This window comes from Ambystoma mexicanum, chromosome 1q, assembly GCF_040938575.1.
Source record: "Ambystoma mexicanum isolate Mex_15411 chromosome 1q, UKY_AmexF1_1, whole genome shotgun sequence".
Lineage (NCBI taxonomy): Eukaryota > Metazoa > Chordata > Amphibia > Caudata > Ambystomatidae > Ambystoma > Ambystoma mexicanum.
Genome location: NC_090922.1, coordinates 509,796,836 through 509,822,000, shown reverse-complemented (window position 1 = coordinate 509,822,000; position 25,165 = coordinate 509,796,836). Strand labels below are relative to the sequence as shown.

Genomic DNA, 25,165 nt, shown 5'->3' with positions numbered 1-25,165 from the left:
ACTGAAATGCTAGGCAATTCTCTGAGCAAGTGAATTCTCTCAGCAACCCCAGACACGTGTTTCGGTCTTGTTGAGCCTCCTCAGTGAGGTGAAGCTGAGCCTCTGTACGGCACAGTGAGCAAGGGGTCCACACAGGGATTATCCTGGGTTAATTAGGGTGAAACCCCACGTTTTACAAATTAAACAAGCATGTGGGAGCCTTTCTAGTGAAAACGAGGAACAGGAACAGAATATTGTCTGTCATTTGGTGAGGAAAGCGGCCCAAGGCAGTACCCCCAGGCATATCAGTGGAACACTTTGTCTCCCGAGATGAGGGCAACTTCCCACGAATGTAAGTTTTCTGAATATCCCTCAATAAGACCCCCCCGGAACCCTCCAGGGGAGTGCCCCTGCAGAGATCAGTCTGTGATCTACATAGGCAAGAATTCTGCTTGGCCTGACTCAGCTTTTCATCCTTGAGTGCTATTGAGAAACTATTCAGAATAGTTTACCCCCAACTGTACATGCCTATTAACGTTGTTATTAGTTGAATATAGAAGCATCCCTAATATCCTCTCTGTACAAAACTCAGATTTAGAAGTGTGCCTAACAGCGCTTCTTGCTTGAATCTAGAAGTGTGCCTAATAGCAGATACTAACCATGAGTGCACCCAATCCACCAAGGTCTGCCGGAAACAACCACCATGGACCGCCTCCGCCCTCCGGTCAGCCCTGCCTCCCGGCCCCCCCCCCACATCATACCACCCTCCACCGCATCCCCTACCCATTCCCTTTCCAAACACAAAGCCGGAGGGGCATGATGGCGAGCCATCCACCCTAATACCACTGCTCCCCTAAACCCCCCCACCGATCAGCCTACTTTGATCATACCCACTCCCCTCACTAACATACCGGGCACACCATGCCCAGCAATCATGCACCCCCCGCTTTACCCACTAACCCCCACCGTCATCACCCCGCGACCAACCCCTTCGCCTCCCTTAAAACCGCACGCCTGGCCCTAGCAAGAACAGAAGCCTCATCCCTCTCTCCCTCTGACCTCCCTACCCTCTCGCACACACCAATCGCAACAAAGACACTAAATAGGAAACGTACCTGGTCCCCCTCTCTCTCCCAGCACTCATCGCCTCCCCTGTCTCGACCCACCACCTCATTCCCCCAATAACCACCATCCCCGCTTGCTTCACCCTTCCTGAAACCCCTCTCCCTCGATTTCTCACCATCCGCGACTGAAACTCCTATCCCGCCACACCCCACCGTCAAATCCCCTGTGCCAAACCCAATCAACCGAACACACGCATCCATCCACTCCCACCCGAAACCCACCAACTTTTCCGCTCGCCCATTTTTCCCATCGATCATCAACCAACCCACCCCTCTCGCTCTCCAGACTCCTCCCACCCCCCACATCGGTACAGCTATGACACCATCCTCACCAACCGAAATCAATTGCATCCTATTTAATGCCCAGTCCGTAGCAAAAAACAGACACAGCATCTTTGACCTCCTCGCCTCTGACAAACCTGACCTGGTTTTCATCACCGAAACTTGGTTCTCTGACGACTTTTCCCCTATCGCCAATGAAGCCTCCCCCCCCGACTACTCCCTCATCCCACTGAACCGCCCCTCTCGAGGAGTCTCTACAAGTCTCACTTCCATGCCTCAATCATCGACAACCAACCTTCCATTCCTTCCTGCGAATCACTCCTCATTAAACTATCCCTCTCCCCGTCGTCCCCACACAGCTTCCTAATAATCTACAGACCCCCTGGCTATGACAGACAATTCTCAAACAACCTCTGTGACTATTGCCACCCTCCAACTAAACCATCCCAACCTCACCCTTCTAGGAGACTACAACATATGGCTCGCCATCCCCTCCAACCCTATGACACACTCTCTGGCTGACGGTCTAGATGCGATTAACCTCCAACCCCACATAAACAGCCCGATTCACTATAAAGGACACACTCTTGATGCCATCTTCAGCTCCCACAACCGGATACATCTAAACCCCCCCACCCCTATCATCTGGTCCGATCACTCCATTGTTTCTTTCACCATTTGCTCACCTCCCCGCTTCCCACACTCAAACCTGAACCCCCGATTCTATGCAAATGCTGGAAAAAACTAATAATCCTTCCTGACCTAGCCAACGCACTCCTCCTGTCTCCTCCACCTACCTGCCAATTCAATAAACAACTAACCCCCAACGCCTTTGACTCATGGCTCAACACCTCACTAATGCAGCTCACACCCTCTTGCAAACCATCAGCCTGCCGTGGCCTACTCCCTAGATGGCAAATCACGAAGGATGGAGGGGCACTACAAAGTACAAAAAAGTGGTAAATCTGGTAAGTAAACTATGTTAACAAAAAACATAGAGGGAGAATTAAGTGATCACACTCTTGGCTGATAAATATATTTCAGGTGCACAGGGACTGAAAAGTGTCTCAAGACCACCAGAGACAAGTACACTAATGTAGACAAACAGAACCTGTCATCTGCTGACAGGTGGTCCCTAACGGCACTCCAACAGGGGAAAACAAAACCCCTACAGTATTAGATATAGGTACATTCGCTCTAAATAAATATAAATCACAACAAGCATTAGTTTTTCGTGTAAAGTAAATTAATTTATCAAGGTTAATAGACCCTAGGCTTGAACAATATTTCAAATTGGATATGTAACACAAACCCAAACTTAATTTCAAACAATTGAATTTTGCACCAACACCCCTTCTTGCTAACTAGCAAGAATTCACTTGAAATTGTAATACATTAAGTCGACAACTCCACATTGATTAGGGTTGAATCGAGTCAAATGTTAGATCACACTGAGCACATACTTTTCATATGGAAATTTAAGGAGTTGTAACATTCATCATAGGCCTATAGAATGTCAATATCACAATGATACTTCCGGGAATTCTTTGTTACAAACAATTAGATTTCCTATATTGATGTCCCAATGTGTTCCAATTCAGTGGGCAGTGTCCACTTTATTATATACAAAAATGCCAACGCGTTTCGGAAAAAATCCTTCTTCAGGGCGGTTACTGCTGTGCATACATTTTCATTCAAATTCAGTCTGAGTTGCTTCTGTCAATCACCAAAACGGGGGCCACAATGGTGGAGCCAAAGGCTGTACTGGGATATGATAGAATACGGTAGAATGCACTCAAGGCTGAGGACAGGACCTTGCGCGGCCGCCACGGTCAAAAACCAGCTCAGAGTCAATTGATAGTCAAAGCTGCTGGTGGTGTGTTTCTCTTGGTCTGTGTATTAGGACCATAACCAGGTCTGCAATGTCTCCTTTGGTTCATTGATGCTTGAGCTGAGCAAACCCCCTGCTGCTGTGCTTCATTTCACTCTCTTTAGTTGAGTTAGTCCTCTTTGTGTCTTTCCTCATTCAATCCACTTTCCATCTCTCTTTCTTTTTCCAGTAGCCTGCCTGGTGCTCGGGAAATGAGTCCCTTATTAGTCTTATCGAGTGCGGATTCCGAAGCGGAGAGCAGCAACGTCGGCTTCGCGCTTCGTGATCTCATTGTTTCCCCTAGATGGTTCACACCTGATTTGAAGACCACTAAACAACTACATAAATACCTAGAACACAAATGGCGGAAAGACAAAACCCAAGAGAGCAGAGCCACCTTGGCCCGGCACCTTCATCAGTACAAGGCTGAAATCCGGAAAGCAAAAAAAGCCCATTACAACTCCCGAATCCTAAACTGCAAAAACCCCAGCAAAGAACTTCACAAAATCATCACCGAATTCACCAAACCATCATGCACTACCACCGTCCCGACCCCCTCACAATCACTGTGCGACTCACTCTCTCTCCACTTTTACGCCACGGCTCTCGAAAGAACAAACGCTCTAACCACCAGACTGGCTCTCCTACACCCACCAGGCAACCCTCCCCTCATACCGAACAACCCACCGCCCGTGACCACTACGCAACCAACATTCGACTCCTTTAGTCCAATATCATCCGACCAATTTCTCAAACTTCTCTCCGCCTGCAAACCTTCCGGCTCTCCGCTAGACCCTTGCCCGGCCACAACCCTCAAAGACATTTTCGCCTCTACCTGCGCAGGAGAACATGCAAGATCCATCATAAATGAATCTCTTTCCTCTGGTATTTTTCCCGACGCATTCAAAACGGTTCATGTCAAACCTCTAATAAAAAAACCTTCCCTCGACCCTCTCGAGCCCAAAAACTACCGCCCCATCTCAAACACCAGGTTCCTTGCCAAACTCATTCACCGAACCGCCCACTCCCAACTAAATGCCTTTGTCGAAGCCAACAATCTCCTAGACCCCGCACAATCAGGTTTCAGAGCCCGACACGGAACTGAAACCACCCTAACTTCAATCTGGGATGACCTTAAAATCACGGCAGACTCTGCGGGATGCGCCGCATTAATCCTTCTCGACCTATCCGCCGCCTTCGACACAATCAATCACTCAATCCTCCTTGACCACCTCCACTCCCTAGGAATTCGTGGAACTGCTCTCAAATGGATAGCTTCGTTCCTCAAAGATAGGTACCAAATAACGCAACTCTCCTTCTATTCCTCCCAATCCCGACCGGTCGACATGGGAGTTCCACAAGGAGCTTGCCTATCTGCCCCCTGTTCAATCTCTACTTAATCACCCTCCCACCAATAATTTGTTCACACAACATCCTGTGTTAGAACTATGCTGATGACACTCAACTAATTCTAAAACTCATGAACTCAAAACCCAACTGCCAACCTCGCTTCCTGCCTCCTCGACATAGAGCTCTGGATGACCAAAAACCACCTCTTGCTAAACCCCTCCAAAACCAAAATCATGTTATGTGGCAACTCTGAACTTCTTCCACAACCACTACCCTGGCCATCTGCCATGGGCAACTCACTGACTCCCTCTAACTCAATAAAAACCTTGGAGGCACCCTTGACTCTGACCAACACTCTTGCACCAAGTCAACAACGTCTCAAAGTCCTGCCAGTACCACCTTAAAACTCATAGGCGCATCTTTCCATACCTCTCCTTTCCCAACAGACTCTCTGTGGTCCAATCAATTGTTATATCAAGACTGGACTATGCTAACCCCCTCTACCTCGGAGTCCACACTTACCAACTGAATAAACTGCAAAGAGCACAAAACGCTGCAGCCAAATTGCTTCTAGCGCTCGGCCCGAGAGACCACATCTCCCCAGCCCTCAAAACTCTGCACTGGCTCCTGGTTACCCGAAGGGTGACCTTCAAAACCTTATGCATTTCTCACGAGCACTGCATAAAACCAGACCTCAATATCTTCAAGACAAACTAAAACCCTATCACTCCCCACGTTCTCTAAGATCAAGCTCAGCAGGCCTCCTAGTCATACCTAAAACAAACTCAGGTTAGGCGAATCATCATTTTCAGCTTTGGCCCCCACGCTGTGGAACGCACTACCACCCCACATCCGCCTAACTGAAGATCTAATGTCTTTCCGCAAATTACTGAAAACCTGGCTCTTCCCCTAAAACCAACCTTGTACTCAAACTAACTCAAACTGAATAACAACATCACAATGACACCAACTCAACAAACTACCAGATCTTGAATAACAACAAGATAAATAACAATTCAACATCCAGATCCAAGCGAGAAATCGACAACTAATTATCTCTAATATAAACTAAAAGGACAAACAGAATAGAATGAATAAAGTAGACCAAAGCAGTGAATTGGATAAAAATAATAAATCATGCGAAAACAGTAATCCGGTCTAAGTTAATGAAATGGATGTAAGGATTGAAATGGTCAAAATGAACAAAATGGACGAAATGAATAAAGAGAAGAGGATGGAAAGATGAATACAGGAGACTGATGAGTACACAGCCAGATGGCATGGAATGTATTAGTGCATGGCATAAATGGAAAGTACAGAATAGACACTTCAAGTACATGAGTTGGACGTAGTGCATGAAACAGATCTAGAGAGCACAGAACGGATCCAGTACATATGCCAAGTGACATGGCCTGAACCGATAATACATAATGAATGAATGAAATGAGTGGAGCGGATGAAATCGGTAGAATGGATGAAGCACGTGGAACGGATGAGCACGATGAGCGGATGAATGCGTTGAGCAGATGAGTGTTTAGAGCAGATGAGTGTGTAGAGCGGATGAGGGTGTAGGGCGGATGAGGGTGTAGGGTGGATGAGTGTGCAGAGCGGATGAGTGTGTAGAGTGGATGAGTGTGTAGATCAGACAGGTGTGTAGAGCGGATGAATGTGTAGAGCGGACGAATGAATAGAACAAACAAGTGTGTAGAACGGACGAGTGTGTAGAGCAGATGGGTGTGTAGAGCAGATGATTGCGTAAGAGCGGAGGAGTGCGTAGAGCGCAGGAGTGCACAGAGCAGATGAATATGTAGAACGGATGACTGTGTAGAGCGGATGAATGTAGAGAGCGGATGAGTGTAGAGAGCGTAAAAGAGTTGATGAGTGTATAAAGCGGATGAGTGTATTGAGCGGATGAGTGTATAGAGCGGATGAGTGTATAGAGCGGAGAGAGCGGATAAGTGTATAGAGTGTAATAGAGTAATAGAGTTGATGAGTGTATAAAGCGGATGAGTGTATAGAGCGGATGAGTGTATAGAGCGGATGAGTGTATAGAGCAGATGAGTGCATAGAGCGAAGGACTGTGCTGAGCAGATGAGTGCATAAAGCAGATGAGTGCGTGGAATGGTCACGTTCATAGAGTGGATGAGTACTTGAAGTGGATGAGTGCGTGCGCAAAGCGGATGAGTGCATGGAGTGGATGATTGCGTTGAGCGGTTGAGTGTGTAAAGCAGATGAGTGTGTAGTGCGGATGGGTGTGTAGTGTGTAGTGTGGATGGGTGTGTAGAGCAGATGGGTGTGTAGAGCAGATGGGTGTGTAGAGCCCAGGAGTGTGTAGAGCGGACAAATGCATAGAACGCACAAGTGTGTAGAACGGACGAATGGGTAGAGCTGATGACCACATTGAGCAGATGAGCTTGTAGAGCAGATGAGTGCGTAAGAGCGGAGGAGTACGTAGAGCTCAGGAGTGCACAGAGCAGACAAATGTGTAGAACAGATGAGTGTATAGAGCAGATGAGTTTATAGAGCGGATGAGTGTATAGAGCGAAGGACTGTGTAGAGCGGACGAGTGCATGGAGCGGGTGGGTGCGTAGAGCGGATGGGTGCGTAGAGCGGATGGGTGCGTAGAATGGATGTGTGCACTGAGCGGATGGGTGCATAGAGCTGATGGGTGCATAGAGCGGTGGTGTGAGTAGAGCGGATGAGCGTGTCAAGTGGATGGGTGTATAGAACGATGAGTGTGCAGAGCCAAAAGGTCCTTAGAACGGACGACTGTGTAGAGCGGACGACTGGGTAGAGCGGACGAGTATGTAGGGTGGCCGAGTGTGGAAGAGCGGACGAGTGAGCGGACGAGTGTGTAGAGCGGATGAGTGCATAAGAGCAGATGGGTGTGTAGAACAGATGGGTGCTTAGAGCGGATGGGTGCATAGAGCGGAGGTGTGAGTAGAGCGGATGAGTACGTCGAGCTGATGGGTGTGTAGAACGGATGAGTGTGCGCAGCAGAAAGGTCCTTAGAGGGGATGACTGCGTAGACCGGACGAGTATGTAGAGCGGACGAGTATGTAGAGCGGACGAGTGAGCGGACGATTGTGTAGAGCGCATGAGGGCATAAGAGCGGATTAATGCGTAGAGCGGAGGGGTGCGCATAGCGGATGGATGCGCAGATCGCACTAGTGTGTAGAGCAGACTAGATTGTAAGAGCGGATGAGTGTGTGAGCGTATGAGTGTGTAAGAACGGACAAGTGTGTAAGAGCAGATGAGTGTGTAGAGCGGGCGAGTGCGTTGAGCGGACAAAGGCATAGAGCGGGCGAGGGCATGGAAAGGGCAAGTGCGTGGAGCGGATGAATGCGTGGAGCGGATGAGTGCCTCGAGCGGACGAGTGCATAGAACGGATGAGTGCGTAGAGCGGATAAGTGTGCAGAGCGGTTGGAACGGGCGACGTATGTGGATGGAACCTGAGACGTATGTGGATGGAACGGGGGACATATGTGGATGGAATGAGGACGTATGTCGATGGAATGGGGACGTACATGGATAGAACGAATGAAGTTTGTGGAAGGTACTGGTGTGATATATGAAAGGTGCAGGAGAAATATGTGAAGGTACGGGTGAAACGTGTGGATGGGGTGCATAAGCAACTTTGAATTCACAGAAATGATCGGAGTACATGGAACAGATTGGAGTGCACGGAACGGACTGGAGTGCACTGAATGGCATGGAGTGCGCTTAACGGACTGGAGTACACGGAACGGACTGGAGTGCACTGAATGGACTGGAGTGCTTGGAACGGACTAGAGTGCGTGCATCAGACTGGAGTGCGTGGAACGGATTGGAGTGCACAGAACGAACTGGAGTGCTTGGAGCGGACTGGAGTGCATGGAACTGACTGGAGCGCATAGTAGCGCGCGGCATGCATGGAATGGTTTGAGTACATGGAACGTTTGAAAGAGCATGTAAACCATCATATCACATCACCACACTTACTCTCTTCTTTACACCACCACTCATCTAGAACACAGAGATACTATGACACCATCCGGTATAGCTGTTCTCATACCAACATCTGCCTCATACTCCACATCACTCTAACTAAACACTGCTGGTTTCACACCCTCCAGCCTAGGTGTTCTCCTCAAGCCTAACGCAGCCAGAACCGGTCTGGATAATACATGCCAGAACTAACACATACTCTTGATCTCTCAACCACCAAGCCTAGCGCTATGAAGCAGCTATTACATGAATGCCACACCAGCTGTACACATACCGGTGCGCACACGCACCTTTGACTCTCCACTCTCTCTACTGACCTGAACTTCGGTTCCCGAGGGCGTTCAACCTACCAGCGCCTTGAGACCATACCAATGGTACATAAGGCGCTATATAAATGCAAAGTAACATAACACAACATAAGGCTATTAAAGGTAACACAGGAGCACTGTGTCATATAGCTCAGAACAAATGTACTTTTGGGGGATACATTGTTTGGTATGGTACTAAAAGAAAGAGAAGAGGACAAAATGACAATATTTTCCTTTATGAATATCCAAATCATGAATGTAGTGGAATGTATTGCAACAAGAGGTTTTAGATGAGACATCATTTTACAAAGGACCCAAATTCCACCTGGATACAGGTCTCTAGAGTGAAGCAAGGAACGGGTGTCGGGTGAGGAGCCAAGATGGGCCTCAGGGGAAGAGAAAGGATCATCCCAGGTTGAAAAGGATGGATGCACCTCAGGCAAGAAGCAGTGTGATGCTGGAAATGCATCGGAGGGACAGGGCCTCCATATCCTTGTCCTTTACTGCTTTTTATCATGTGTTCTGTTGTGTTTTCCACGCAGGAGTTCACGTGGGACTCCTGTCGGTGCAGCTCTCTCTCCTTTTGGTTTGGTGAACGGACCCGTGGGATACCCTTATGGCACCCATGGGTAGGGGTACAGCCCTGTACCCCTAGTGTATGTCTTTTGGCACCTGTGTGTGACCCACAGAGCAGGGTGCGGGCTGGTGGCAGCTCCATGCTGAAATGACTGGTGCCGTGAGCGTCCTCCATTTTGGGATGCCCAGGCCCTGTCATTGGAATGGGAAGATTCCTGATGGAGACAAAATGGCCCCCATGGCCTCTTGCCTTCCATCACCTGTTACCCTGATCTTCCCAAAGTCCCGGGAAGCCCTGCCTCTGTCTCTTCCCCCTGACTGGCTGTTGGGTGGAAATTCCGTATGTGGTAGTGTGGAGAAGTGCCGACCAGACTGGCTGGAGCCTTCTCAACGACCGTATGTTGTGGGTACGCCTGTGGGTGGGACCTGGGTGAATGGAGTGTGTGACGAATATACATTCTATGTTGTGACTGTCTAGTATCTGGTGGTTGACACAATGGTTGAGACAGCCCTGCCCGAAACCGGTATGAATGCAGCTTGGAGTGTTGAATGGCTCGGTACTTTTCCCAATACACATAACTTGTTGTGAGTGTCTGGAGAGAAGTGAATGGTCTGAATACCTTGTGTGCCTGATTGGCTGCCTGCCTGCATGAATGCCCGTAGTCGTGATTGGATGCTTGAGTGCAACCCAGCGGAATGAATGGGAGATCAACAGTATATCTGGTGACCTCTCACTGCTAGGAATCGTGTTCAGAAGCTGAAGTCCACTACAACGAGTAACTGGAGTGAAGCTTAAACTTGAGCCCTGCTGGATGAGAAGAATTTCTGTTGCTCTCCGTCGCAATCTGAAAGCTGCTGTGCTTCAAGAACTGACCCAGAGAGGACCTGGTAAGGCGCCCTCTTCCCGAGCTACGAGGGACCATCATGCACAGCTGATCTTTGCCTAAGCTCCCTGGCAGACAGACCTTCGACAGGCTGCTGACCAGATACGGGGACTGCTGCGGAACTCCAAGGAGAAGCACCTGGACTGTTGTCCGCCACTGTTGACGACCGCCGTCGCCGACTGGAGCCATCGTGCTCCCGTTGCCTAAGAACTTCATTAATCCAAAGATGCTCTCGTCCGCATTGTCGCCGCTGTATCCTGCTGGAGAAGGCCTGACCGTTGATGCGCCGAGGAGCATCCACTGGTGGGTTTCCCGCCGCCCAAAGACCACAGAGATGCCGACGACTCGATGCCCTTGCTGGGCCACAGTTCTTCAACTCTTTGCGGTCCAAAACTATCGACACTCAGGTGCCCTGCACACCTCTTCCTGGCAGGACATTTACGCTTCCCCGTCAACGAGCACCACTAGGAACGACGCGGCCAACTCACCGTCGTAGCTCGACCTGTTCGCCATAGGACTTCGACGACCCGTGACTCCTGCCTGAAAGGGAGGACACTCAAGAAGGGTTGTCGATTTCCCCAACGCAGAACGCTACAACACCAAGGTGCTTTGGGGTTGCAGAACTATTGGGAAATCTAAGGGTGAACAATATATGGACTGGGCTTGTATCTTTCTTCTACAGGTTGCCCAGGTGGGGGGATCTCCACACAGAGCTGTGTTTAACGGTAGTTACCAGTATTCTGCCTATTGCTCAACCATCCTGCTTTCCTTCCTCTCTCTACTGCTGGTTTCCTCTTTATTTTGATCTGTGTGTCATTCTGACCGTATGCACTTTACTAAGATCTAATAACGTTAGTGGTACCACTTTAGAATTGTACATATTTACCATTATTGATTTTTGGAGTACAAAGTGAGTTATCGTGATCGTGTATATGACTTTGAATATTAATTATATAAAGACTGTGTTTTAACCGATAGTGTGTGGACATTCCTTCGTGGGTGCTTGGGGACTACACTGTACTTAAGAACCAGCTCCCATCACCCCCGAGAAGCTAGGGCTTGATTGCTCGTCCATTGCTACCGTAATAGAGAATCTTGGCAGGGGTCTCTGTGCCTCCCCTCTACCATATAGAGAGCGGAAGTGCAGACCCCCCCCCTCCGGTTTTTACAAGCAGACATCGACCTCTGCTGAGGAGCAAGGATTGGCCTTTGATGAGGAGCAGGGATGTGCCTCAGGTGTGAGGAGTCAGGATTGGACTGGAGGGAGGAGCAAGGAGTGGCCTATGTTGAAAGACATGGACGAACCTCAGGCAAGAAGCAGAGATCGACCTCTGCTGAGGAGCAGGTATTGGCCTAAGATGGGAAGTGAAGTCATATTTGTATTACACGTGACTAGTAATATTAAAATTAGTCTGTGATATATATTGAATAAAGTACCGCAGACATGGTTTATAAGGATATTGCAACTCTCTGAGGAATTCTGTCTCTAGGCATGCATAGTACATTCATACAGTCACATAATTCTGTGTTTCCTAATTTTGCTTTTAAGGTATAGCTGGGCGTGAGGGGTGCTATACGGAACAATCATACTGGATCTTCCGTAAATAATTGAAAACCTGGCTTTTCACGTAGTGTACTCTAACGCCTTGCCATTAGACAAGCAACGCTGTTCCTTCTCTGTAACACTGTCCAGTAAAACAGTTACAATTGTCTGTTATTTTCTTTGCAAGCTGTTCCTTGATGCCCAAGGGTTTAGTGCGCTTTACAAATGTAAAAATAAATAAATATTCCTTAAAAAACCTTGATGTCTTTTTACATAAATGAAACAGTTTTAATGCAGCAGCATTGGACGAATCAAATTCCAGGGCACCAGTTGTCCAGGGATGAATATCGATTTCTAAACCATCAATCATTCCCACACCTCTAGTGCACCAGAAGGGATCAGAACAGATTGGAACACAAGTCAATTGTAAACCCTCTTGTCCAACTTTGGTAACATGGATGGAATGGCAGGCTTATATCTGCAAGGTCGTGGATCGTTGGTTAGTTGCAACACAGCAAACATACAATTATTACCCAATGATAAAAAGGACTGTCCAGTGAAGGTTGTGTAAAAATATCTACTTAATTATTACTACAACAGACGGTTCTTGTACCCTACAAAATACAACCCACCCTGTAAAGGAACACAGAGGACAGACAGTTTCACGAAGGAAGGGGAAGCACTCTGGATACTGACAGCAGGGTAGTGGGTAAAGTAGTCTTATTATTCAAGGGTATTTGACAGCTCCAAAGACAGAGTTCGAGACGGTAGACAGCTGGAGGTATCAGGCAGCAGGCAGTTCAGCAAGCAAGGCTGGACGGATGGCTGCATGCTGGCCTAAATAGTGGCTTGGGGTCAAGAATCGTTGGCTCTCAGAGCTGGTTGGCAGATCTGGAACGCTGATCGAGATGTCTCAGATGGCTCTGGCGACTGCAGCGTAAAAACAATCAGTGGTGCAGCCAGTTGCGGTTCGAGGACTCGACTGTCTCGAAAATGTCCTTCAAAGATGGATGATGGTTGATGCTTGTTTGGCATTCCTCCTAGCTTCTACGCAGGGCTCATGTCGTCCTCACAAGGTAGATGGCCCAAAGCTTAGGAGAGGGTTTTCAGGCAACGACCTTGTCCTTAGCTCACATACTCTCTGGCACTTCCCACCTAAGAAGCTTGCTGGCAGAATCTAGCAGGGCACGATGCATGCTGGCTGGGTACTGGTACTGGAGCTGATGAATGGATCCTCTGAGTCCAGTATCTCCCTCTGATTCCTTGGAGATGCTTAGGAGAGGGATCTTGCTTCCCTCTTCGAACTCCTGGCCTTCCTTCACTGGCAGAAGATGTAAGGTAGACTGTACCTTCAGCCCGGGTGCAAATGAGTCCTTCTTCTTACTCCTTTCGAAGTCGTCGGATGATCTGCTAAGTGAGGGGTTCAGTCCTCTTTTAAAGCCAGATGGGCCCCAGTGATTGCTCTAGGCTAAGCTTACCTTAATGGACCAATCCTGGGTCCCCACCAACAATCATCTGTTATGCATGAGGACATGACCAGACTGCTCTGCAGCAGGAAAGGTAAGGCATGACAACATATACCTAAGTCCCACCCATATTCCTGCCTGTTGTAGATCAAAAGTGTCTCACTAGTTAACTGAGCCCTCTGTTACTCTTGATTAAAGTGCAGGTCGTCCTTGAAGTTTGTGATGGGAACAGACGTCGTGTCTCCCCCAATTCACATACTTCTCCCCTCTGAAAGGGGTCCGCCCTGCAGGGGTACCTATGGTAACTAATGTACCCAGACATGCCATAAACAGCCTTTCATACAGAGGGGTGGGCACTGGCTTCAAGTTGACACATTGCATACCAAAGGGGTGTTAGCCCCAGCTTCCTGTTGTCTGTTCGGCAACCAAGCTCCTTCACCAGGCATGCCTCAGTTATCTCTCATTAGTATGCACTGCCACCAGCCGAACTAAACAATAGGAAAGCAGATCCATGGAGCCTTTGATATTTTAATCAGGCTTCCCATGGCCGGAGGAAGGCCTCCCTTCCTCCTTCTTGAGATGCTTTTATGTAAACTGGCTGTCACATTCCAAGTGAACATGACAGGGGAGAATGGTGCCTATAGGCTGTGTCCTCCCGGAGTACATGTGACTATGTGTTTCATGCGGTAGCAGAGAAAATGTGTGCGGAATGATGGCCTCACACATTTTCGGAGGTTGATCTCCCATCATCATTTTCATTATCCAAAAATCAAAAAAGCCCAGGCGAGCGCACACTGCCTGTGCGGATGGTCGAATTCCTCACAAGCATTTTATGTGTAATATAACATTAGTTCAACAATGTTGTTTAAGAAACAAAGACTACATTTTTAGAAAAGAAATGGTCTTGTAGATATACCTGAGTGCTGCTCCTTAGTGGAAATCTGATTTTCAACAATAAATCTGGAGCCTGGTGTTCTGTTGCTTACTTTTTCAGGTATTGCCATCCATTTTCCATGACGGTTCCAATGGGTTTTACTTTTAGGAACAGTACTTAGAGTGTGGACCTAGAATGTGTTATCTCCTGAGGATTGATCGCTCGTTTCCAAATAAGCTGTACCAAAAAATAACTAATTGTTTATCTTCAGGAGTGTGTGTGACAAATCTCTGCTGTAACGGCTGTGGGAGGTTTCCGCCTGAAAGCAATGCTTTTATGCAATTTCCCACATGTAGTACAATAGCAGCATTTGTACAAGTGACTACCCTTAACTGATTCTTATTACATGTCTTTTGTGATATACAAGATTGTTCAGTTGTCGATTGGGCCTCATTACGAGGTTGGCAGTAACGCGCCGGTGCTACCGGCTGGTTGCTGCCGACCTCGTAACACCGTTTCCAGGACAAAGCTTCCCGGGACATTACAAGTCCTGGCGGACCAGGAACTACGTGCCGGAAAATGCTAGTACCCATTCTCGTGGAGTCCGATAAGACTCCACGGGAATGGGTTAACGGAAGTACCAGCACCATTATTAGTGGTGCCGGTGCTTCTGTGATGAGTCTGCATACAGGGGCTGTTGCATCCTCTAGGAAAGTCCAGTGTGCTTCTTTGCTGTGGTGCAACATCTGTCAAGCATCATGAAGACCATATTTTTGTAGTGTTCTTTTTTAGGGTGTGTTTCTAACTCTCATCTTTATTTTTAACTTTCTTGCAGTTGCCCCAACGGCAAAGATTATCCCCTCGCAAATGGTCCTCCGGGAAGGGGACAACCTGGTCCTGACATGCTCCGTGGCTGGCAACCCACTGTGAGTAACTATAGCCTTTACAGCGATTCACTGGAAGGTGTTGAAGATTCATGCTGGGCAAATCTGAATATGTAGTTGATGGTTATGATTGCAGTCAAATCCAAAGTAGTTTTATTAAGTAAAGGTCTTGTATGGGAAGCTAGTGACAGCAAGAAGAGCTATTAGCTCCAAGAAGCTTCCATAAAAGATTGGCTGAAGGAAATATTCTGTTAAGTTGTAGACCTCTTAACCAATTAGCTTCAGATTGTGAGCTCACGTCATATGTCCAACTGAGGGGTTTGCCACTGTTGGAATCTTTCTCTTGTTTACAAATGACGATCATATATTCAAGCATTGTGATCCTCCATGTGGTCTCCATGTAACATCGCTTCGCCAATGTTGGTGTCTTCCGTATTTCACACTCCAAGTCTGTGCTTGCTATGAGCTTTCTTTTCAGTGGTTTCTAATGGATTCCTTCCTCCCACGGATTCGTCGTCTTTGATATCCATTTCCCAGTCAGCTGTTCTTCTGAAACGTTTCCACCGACAGGGGGCACAGCGCTGCTCCTCATCATTTCTGTCTAATGCCTCTACGCACCTTGAGCCAGACAAGGCAAGTATATATAAAGGCTCAGCGCCCAGTTATCTTAGATCCTTTTTTCTGTTCACTCTGCTTGTTCCAGGAACACCACTTTGTTGAAGGTTTGACCTTGTGTTTTTTTCTCGATCAATACCCTGTGTTGACTGTAGATGTCAAATGTCAGTTTCTGATCCTCATTGGATTTGTCTTTACTGCTTGAGTGAGGAACACGACACGCAGGATTGCATGTCATGTCATTTGATGTACCACAAGGCACTTCCAGAACAGGAGGCAAAGTTGTTCACTTTTCTCCACAAGGAGAAGAATGATAAGCAGACCCTTTCGAGGTCACCTGGTGCAGATTGCCTCACTGAAGAATGGTATTCGGTCCGAAGGGACAAAAAGATAAACCGCGCAAGAGATCTCTGTCTCCAAGCGGTTCTTCCAAACACCACTCTTCTTCTTTGTCGAAGAATAGCAGCTACCGCTAAATGTAATCTCCTGAGGATACAACTCCACGGGTACCTCTCCCCAACCAATACTCTACTCCAGAGGAATGGTAAGCCTTTGGTTACTCAACATATTTGCCAAGGTCCTGGCGATGACCGATTCGACTGTGATCCTGCCAGCGCTGACTGAGTCCACTGCGCTCAGACGAGCCAGCAGAAACTCACACATGTCACGTGGCCATGTGCCTTCGGCCCAACCTCGTGCAAGACAGGCAAGATCCTTTCTTGTGGCCACACCACCTCATCTTTTGATGTTTATCTTCTGACACTGGGGTTCATCGAGAGTAGGCCATGCACAGTATGGTGTACATTCATGTCTCGCCTGCAAGACCTTTATGATGAAGAACGGGCCTCATTTTCTTTGGCATGGAACCCTCACAACCTAGTGCTATCAGGGCTTCCCAGTGGAGGTCTATGGTTTTCAGGAGTATTTGAAGGACCTTGCAGTCGATTTGCAGCATGCAAATGGTCTTGACACCAAACGTGGATATGCTTCTGGGAAAGCCTCCAGCAGTTTTTCAGTGCCGTGTTGCTAAGGTGGTGGATACCTTGGGCGTGTCAGCACCCTAACATCCCAGGGTCAAATATGAGCTGGCTGATTGTCGGAATGAGAGCCCAAAGATGGAAACCCTGTTGCATTTCTATTAGGCAGTAGAGGCTCCGGTCCTGGAGTTTTGGTCTAAGCTGGCTTCAGTCATGACTGACCTTCAGCCATGATCTAGTAAAAAAGCAGAGGAATGCACACTCTGATCCAAACGTCCTATCAGCCCATGCATTACCCAAGGGCTTGGTTGTACAGGCTGCCAAGGCCAGTCTAAAATCCACCTCTTTTCCCTCTTTACCTCTTGATAGGGAGAGCAATATTTGGAGGCCTGGGGCAAGAATTGTATTAGTCCCGCTAGCCTGCAACTGCATTTCATCAAAACCATCTGTGCACTGGCCAAGTACTCTTTTGGACTTTGGTCCATCATATAGGAGGCAGCCGAACACAACATCTGAGGGTGAGTTGAGGGATGGCTTTGAGGCTCTGGTCCATGATGGCAAAGAGACCTCTCGCCAGATTCTCCAATCGGGCCTGGACAACGCAGACTTTGTAGCCAGAACAATGGCTACCATTACGGTCTTGAAAAGGTACTCATAACTGAGGAGGTCAGGTGTTCCTCTGGATGTCCAGGAAAAGCTTCTTAACATACCATTTGACAACAACAACCTGTTCGGTACTAAGTCTGATGAGTCATGCAGATATTCCAGGCCTCAAAGGGGACTGCTAAATCGTTGGGACTGGTGGTGCAGCAACAGCAAACTGCAAGCCCTGTGTGCAGGGGAAGATGTTTTCATCCATACTCCTCCTACACCCACAGGGGAAGGCGGTCAAGCCCTCTGAGGAAAGCAGGTGCAATGGCACCCCAACATGGGTCAGGCTAGAATTGCCTCCAAAGGAGGTGACACAACCTCTGCCTTGCTCTCCGCTGCCCCAGGTGCAATGACTATGTGAATCAGACTTCCACTCCCTGTGGGAGGCAGATTAAACAATATGGTGATGAATGGGATATTACCACTTCCGACACTTGGGACGTACAGGTCATTCTCCTGGGAGCTCAAACGAATAACACATTGAAAATGTTAACACTATATTAAAATCCCACGCTAAAACATCATACTGGCATAGTAGAAACATGTTGCCAAGACCCATGTTTCCCCTATGCCAGTTTGCTTTATTGTGAAGATAGTGAAAAAAAGAGCCCTGCTCAGGGAATTGCATCTGTGTTAAAAGATAGAGGAAAAAAGCCAGAGTACCAACATCTCCCATTTGTTCGCATATATATATATATATATATATATATATATATATATATATATATATATATATATATATATATATATATATGTGGGCGGAGACCACCCACAGGCCCCCCACCTTACGCCTATACATTTTCTATTAACTTTACCCCCCCCACATACCTATGGGAACAAATGGGGTCGGACTTTTGGTACTCTCTCTTTTTGACCTCAGTCTTTTGTTGGTGTTTCCCAGGGAATCTCTTGAGAACAGAAATGGTAGCAAGCTACTCCTTCACGATGCCAATGTATAGTCCTTCTGGGCAAAAGAAGCAGATAATCCAGTACAGAAGATGTGGTTCAGGTAAAAGGTTCCAAATCCTTTCCCCGGCACCAAGCCAAAAAAGAACGCTGCATATAGGCACAGATGGATTTGATGGCCAGTCTCCTGGCAGAGAGGAGTATATTTAAAGCGTCCTCCGACAAATGCCACTCTTTATACCTCAACTTTTCAGCAGCCAGGTATGAAGATTCAGGCTCTAGAGCCTTGGGTGTAGAGCCGTCCCCCCCAAATGAGAGATTAGGCTTGGTCTCTGCGGCAGGCACCAGAAGGGGAGAGACGGCCATGTCTAGCAACACCCTGGGCCTCATTACGAGGCGGGTAGAATGGGTTTAACGGCACCGGTAATGGTGCCGGTGCCGTTAAACCCACTCCGCCCTATTACGAGGTTCCCTTGCGGGACCCGGAAAGGACGTCTGATCAGACCAGACGTCCTTTCCGGGTCCTGCGAGGGGACCAGGGAGCTAACAACGGGCCTGTTATTAACAGGCCCCATTTTAGCTCCCTCCCCATTCCCATTGAGCCCTTTGCGGCTCAATGGGAATGGGGATTCATTTTTACCGGGTCCATGGAATGGGCAATTACCAGGTCCGCCAAGGTCAGCATGACCCGGTAATTGCCCATTCCATGGACCCGGTATAATTTCATTACCGGCGGCAGCCGTGCCCTTAATAAAGGCACGGCTACCGCCAGGGTCCTAATGAGGCCCCGTGTGTGCCACATTCTCCAGGCCCAATCCAGAGTGATCGAAATCATCATGCACCCGAAAAGACGTAATCTCATGAGAGCCAGTGGAATGACAGGGATCAGCGGGAACACAGAGCAGATCAAAGTCCCACTTGACTGTCAAAGTGTCCCCCAAAGGTCCCTGTGGAGGAAATTCCACAGAGCTGAACCACTTGCACTTCCTGTTCACGCTGGAAGTGAAGAGATCCACTTGAGGAGTTCCCGATAGAGAGACAATCTCCCTCAGAACATCTTGACAGAGCTCACATTGGTGGGAATTCGAAGACTGTCTACTCAAGGCATCCGTCAGCATGTTTTCGTGGTCAGCCAGGTGAGCCACAGTCAGACAATGTGCTCTCCAGAGCCCAGAACCACAACCACATTGCTTCTCTGCAAAGGAGCAAGGAGCCCACACCCAACTGCTTGTTTAGGTAGAGCATGGCTACAGTGTTTTCCTTTAGGATCAGCACAGTCTTGCCTTGTACACAGGGGAAGAAGGCAAGCAGGGCAAATCTCATCGCAATGAACTCCCAGCACTCCAATGGAGACCAGAGGTTGTTCAAAGTAAGGTCTTGGAGGTGAGCACCCCAGCCTTCCAGGCATGCATCTATGACTACAGTCAGATAGAGCCATGGCTGTTGGAAGAACACCCCGCATGGTAAGTTGTCTCTCTGGGACCACCTCTTCAGGTCACTGGTCATCGTCATCAAGACCTGAAGATCATCCGATGTTGGTCCCGGAAACTGAGACTACTGCAGCCCAGAAGCCACTTGAAGCGGCCTCATGCACAAACATGCCTCTACCACTACAATGATGCAGGAAGCCATTAACCCCAGCAAATGCAGTAAATCTAGAGGCAGAACTTTTTCTGGAGATTGGAAGACATGAACAATCTTGGAGATGTTTGCTACCCTGTTCTCGGGTGGAATGGCCCAACCAAGGCAAGAGTTCAAGACCGCCTCAATGAATCCGAGGGACTAGGACAGTGAAACCTGAGACTTTAGGGATAAACTCAAGCAGTGCAACAGCTGCATGTCCAGTACAAGTGTGCCAACACCTGGCCTAGGGAGCGAGTTTGGACAAGCCAGTCGTCCTGATAGGGATACACATGGACGCCCTACCTTGAGCAGTGAGCCGCTACCACTGTCAGCAGCTCGGTAAAGATCCTGGGTGCCGAATAAAAAGCGAACAGCAGGACCATGAATTAAGAGGCAGTGCCCCACTGTGAATCTCATGCACTTCCTCTGCTTCTTGTAGCTAAGCACATGGAAGTTGGTTTCCTGGAGATCCAAGGAGACCAGCCAATCCTGCAGGTCCAGGGCCTGAAGGATCTGGGCAAGAGTGGCCATTTGCACTTGTCTTTGCATATGCACAGGTTCAAAAGCCTCAGATCTAGGATGGGACGGAGGCCCATCCTTCTTTGGCCCATAAAATAGGTTGAGCACCAGCCCTAGCATCGTTCTGAGCAGGGTACCCCGTCTATGGCCCCCTATGCTAGAAGGAGAGTGTATTTTTGGAAGAAATGGTGATGGGCGATCCAGAGGGCAAGAACACTTATTCTTTAAGATGGGTGAGCCTTAAGGTGATTTTACTGGTTGCCATCACTTCAGCTAGATGGCCGAGCGAGCTCCAAGCATTGTCAATTAATCCTCCCTACTTGGTCTCCTTCCAGGAGAAAGTGACATTGAGAGTGAGACCTTTCCTCATGAAGGTGATCTCTGATTTTCATCTCTCTCAAAAGGTCCATCTTCCTGTCCAAGGACGAGGAACATTCTCAGAGCTTTGCTCCACTGATCTGCTGCGAAACCAAGAGCATGGACCATGTCTCCCTTTTGTGCTGGACTTCAACGGCTTTACTTGTGGAAATTTGGTAGAGAGTTTTCTGAGCCTAGACCAACCCTCCTATTAACTGGTGGCTGACCAATAACATCAGTCGCCATATCCAGTGAAAATGTTGCCAACAAAAATGTAGTCAGTGAAAAAGTCGTTGTGAAAATACCTCTGCATTGAAAAAGTTGGCAAGCAAAAAGTAGTTAAAAATTCTGCTGAAAAGTAGCCGAAATTGCAATGCTGCTAATGTACGTGTTAGGGTTAAGGAGGGTGTAGTGGGCTTTGATATGATATGATATTTTAATTATAGCACGCCCATACACAAGTGTTTCAAAGGGTGTTGATGGTGAGTTAGGGACAGGTTGGTTGCTGTAGGGCTAGGGTAAAGGCTAGGGGTTATGGTAGGGGTGGGATAATTGATTAATGGTTTGGGTACGTGTTAAAGAAAGGGATGGGGAGATTGGCGAGGGCTGGTGATGTCAAAGGATAGGGGTTGGGATAAACCTAGTGGTTATGGCAAAGTAAGCATTAGGGTAAGTGTTGGAGCTGCAGTTAGGGTAAAGCTATAGTTGGGATTAGAGCAAGGGTTTGGGTTAGGGCAGGGGACTATGTAATGTATGTAATTTATGGCAAACTGCTAATGGGGTTTGAGTTGGGTACATTTAAAAAAAAAATGGTATTGAGTTACATGCAAATAAAATGCTTTAGCACCCGGAAGGGTTAGTGTTCTGTAAGAGTTCAGGGAAGAATAAGGGTTATAATTAGAGTTAGGAGAAGGTTTAGAAATGGAGTTGGGGTGATTGTGAAGGGTTGATTAGAGGTTTTGGTCATTGTTAGGGTTTCAGCCTTCAACATTTGTGTATTTAAAATAGCTTTTTTATTGATCGAACTTATTACTGGCAACATTGTCCCACTTTGCATTGATGTATGGAATGCCTATATTTTTTTAATGAATTTTTGCTGACTACATTTTCACATGACTCCATTGTTCTGGGGACATTTTCACAGGGAACCCTCAGTTGCTGTATCTGCATGGAAGAGGGTTCTTGGGGGGTCAAGTTTGGTGCATGATAGAGAGGGTCGCACCACTTTCTCTAACGCTCTCAAGATGTATTCTGGTTCCTTCCTTGCTCTCTCCTTACTCATAACTTATACGTTTCTGAACACCCCATTTGCTGCCCAAATCTCCTGTCCGTCTCCTCTCTCTTTCTATAAAGTTATTTTGATTAACTGACTTGTATGGAAAGTTAAACAGCTCACACGCGGCAATCATAGCACGCCCCCTCCCTTCAGTATCATTCATAATTATCTCCCTTTATGTGACTCCACAGCGTGCACGAGCGCACAGCGGCGGAGGGAGCCAGGCAATCAGTGCCGTCATTCAGGGGCAATTACGTCTCTTCTTGAGCAGAATGGCGGCGTGCGTAGTGCTGGAGCCGTTTAGCTATGCCCTCGCGGGAGGGAGGGACTGCTGCCCTGGGGCTAGGCCTCCACGGGTGGGAACCAGCTGCTCCGAGGGACAGAAGCCCACTCTGGAGAAAACAGCATCCAGCACGATTTTAGAAATGCGACGCGAGCTGCGCCTCAGAGCAGGTACCAAGAGTGCTAGGCAGGCACCCAGAGGTGGGAATGCGTGGCTCCGGCAGCTCCTCCTTTACTGGCGTGGCAGTGGAGAGAGGGAACTAATAAGCTAGGATTGCATATGCGAGAGCCAAGGTCCCAAGAAGCCAGTCTGCGCAGGAAGGAGCCAGTTGGTTCCTGAGAGATTCACGGAAATGAGGCATTGAATGCACTCCCCCTCAGGGAGCTTAGCCCCACTGAGAGAGAAGACTGCACGGTAGCGAACCAGTTACTTCCAGGAACCTAAACTGCACTGAACACAACCGTTCAAACCCAGCGCTACTGATTGCCTCCCGGGAATTGGGCTCACAAAGGGGGAAACGCGCTATTCAAAGGAAAATGGACCCCACAAGCGACCAAGATGCTCTCGGGTAGTTAGCCACACATGAGAGTGAAAGGGCAGCTCCGAGTCAGCTTTGACAATTTAATCTGGTGCAGTCAGACCCAGAAAAGGACACCCACAGGCAGAGCTGGCCTTAGGTGCAGCAGCGCCCTGGGCGAATTGGCACGCCCCCCCATAACCCCACGAGCACTCCTGGTCAACAGGGGGCAGGGCAGAGGAGGGGCGGGGCCAGGATGTGATACTTTTTTTTTAACCTCCCCGCTCCGGCAAGGAATTAATTATATGAATAGGGTGCATCAGCACCCTATTATTAGATGCGCTCTGCTGCTGCGGGCGCATTTAATAGAAAAAGCCTGCCTGCCGCGCCTTCTCCCACTATGCCAGCTCAGGGGAGCCCTTGAAAGACTCCCCAGAGCTGGCGTGCCAGGGGCTAATGGCGCCCTGGGGGGCGTGGTGGCCAGGGCGGTCGCCCGGCTGGCCCCCCCAGGTCCGGCTCTGCCCACAGGATACTCGCAGGTACATGCATTTAGACCCCAGTTTAACTCGGCAGAGGTGAGGTAAACATGGACTGCAGCCAGAATTCCGTCACCGTGGCAGCGTGAGGCGCACTACTGATCGCGCCTCCTATACTGTTCTAAAAATACATTTCACCAACACATTTCACCAACAGTCACAACTATTTCCAAAAACACACTAAATAATCTCTTTTGCACTTTGAGTCCAATCGTTGTGTGTATTCCTAGTTTCACTCTTTCTTGCTCCCCGTTTTTGCACTGTGGTGGCATGGTGAAAGCCAGGGGTGTTGCTAGGTCTGGAAAGGATCAGGGGCTAAGCTAATGTCCGGACTAGCAGGACTCTGGGCTAGCTATATCCTTTTGGTTGTAGTCCCTGAGCTTCTATCCGGGGCTACAATCAAAAGACCCGGGGCTATAGCCCCCTTAGCCCCCCCAGCAACGCCTCTGGTGAAAGCAAACCATGTTTGTTGGTCCTTTAGCTCTCTTCTCGTCTTATGCCGACGAATAGGCTGTCAAAAAGTTGGCACAGTGCCCATATTGTACAAATGCATGTGCGGGAGAACAGTCAAAGCCCCTCTTTGTGTCATCTGATAACCTTTGTGGTCGGCACTTCAAATCTGCTCTCTGGATTTGAAAGGAATGAGAGGGCTGGGCTACAGAGAAGGCCCTGCTCTGAACCCAGGTGGGGGCTTTGTCCAGGCACAGGGGCAGTACTGTCGACCACTGCTGCTCTCTGGAGGAAGTCTCCCTGGAATCAGTAAGGCAGGGGTTTGCTTCCTGCACTTCGGGGCTGCATGTGACACTATTGACAGGTTAAGGTGTAGATCATCAGCTGCAGATCATACAGAACAATTTGCTGAGAGCCGCCCTGAACATTTCAAGAAAATATCATATTCCCTCAGCTAGAAGAAATGCGCATTGGTTGCCGATTCAGGAGCGCATACTGTTCAAAAGGCTAGATATTACTCACAAATGTCTCTTGAACACTGACCGAAGATACCTATCTTTAAAGTTTAGCAAAGCAAAGTCTGTCAGACTTACCCGGTCTACCTACACGCACCGACTCACTACCCCGAGATTCAGACTTCAAAGATCAGGAGCTCTCAGCTTCCCGTTATTGCTGCCAAGAATTGGAATGCCCTGCCACTTTCATTAAGATAGGTACATTCTTACTGGGCTTTTCCCATAAGCACCTTAAACCATGGCATTTCTCACAGGATCTGTAAATCAGAGGCAGTCTCCAAGAACGGTTTACTCATGCTGGTTCTTGCATGTCTCCTGTCATTTGCCGATATTCCGAGTATTGTTTGCTGTTCTGCTGTAAATTTAGTGATTGCAACCATGGCCTTGATCCCCTCGGGTTTAGTGCACTATAAAAATGTCTACATAAATAAATAAAGTTGTCTGCTGCTCATGCTACCTTCCCTACACTCAAACAATTGGCTGCCATTGAGGGGTGGTCCGTTTAGTCCCCTTCCAACATGGTGGTCTCTTTACTTTCTTTTCCACTCCAAGCTGCTTTCGCGTGGCCTGGCCTGCCTCCCCCTCCTCCAATTGGTTTGTCATGGCTTGTTAAGCCAATCATTGCAAACAGGAGGCGGGAGCCGGCCCATCCACCCAAGACCCACAATGAGGCCCCTTCATCATCCAATCTTCCCTTCTCCAACACAGCGGGCCTGCGAGGACGACGTGGAGGCTCCCCCTGCTTCCTCAGCCTGCACTTGCAGCTCTTTCTACACACTGGGCTAAGCCTGATGTTCTGCACTGTGAGCGCAT

General features: G+C 48.4%; 1 protein-coding gene across 2 annotated transcripts in view; it reads left to right on the top strand.

The window, feature by feature from the left end:
- Nucleotides 1–25,165, top strand: part of CADM4 (cell adhesion molecule 4) — a 1,490,292-nt gene that overhangs the window by 1,377,409 nt on the left and 87,718 nt on the right. For both annotated transcript variants that reach the window (XM_069640887.1, XM_069640888.1), the window contains exon 6: nucleotides 15,079–15,169. In XM_069640887.1, the coding sequence (XP_069496988.1) occupies nucleotides 15,079–15,169 (91 nt within the window). The remainder of the gene's footprint in view (nucleotides 1–15,078; nucleotides 15,170–25,165) is intronic.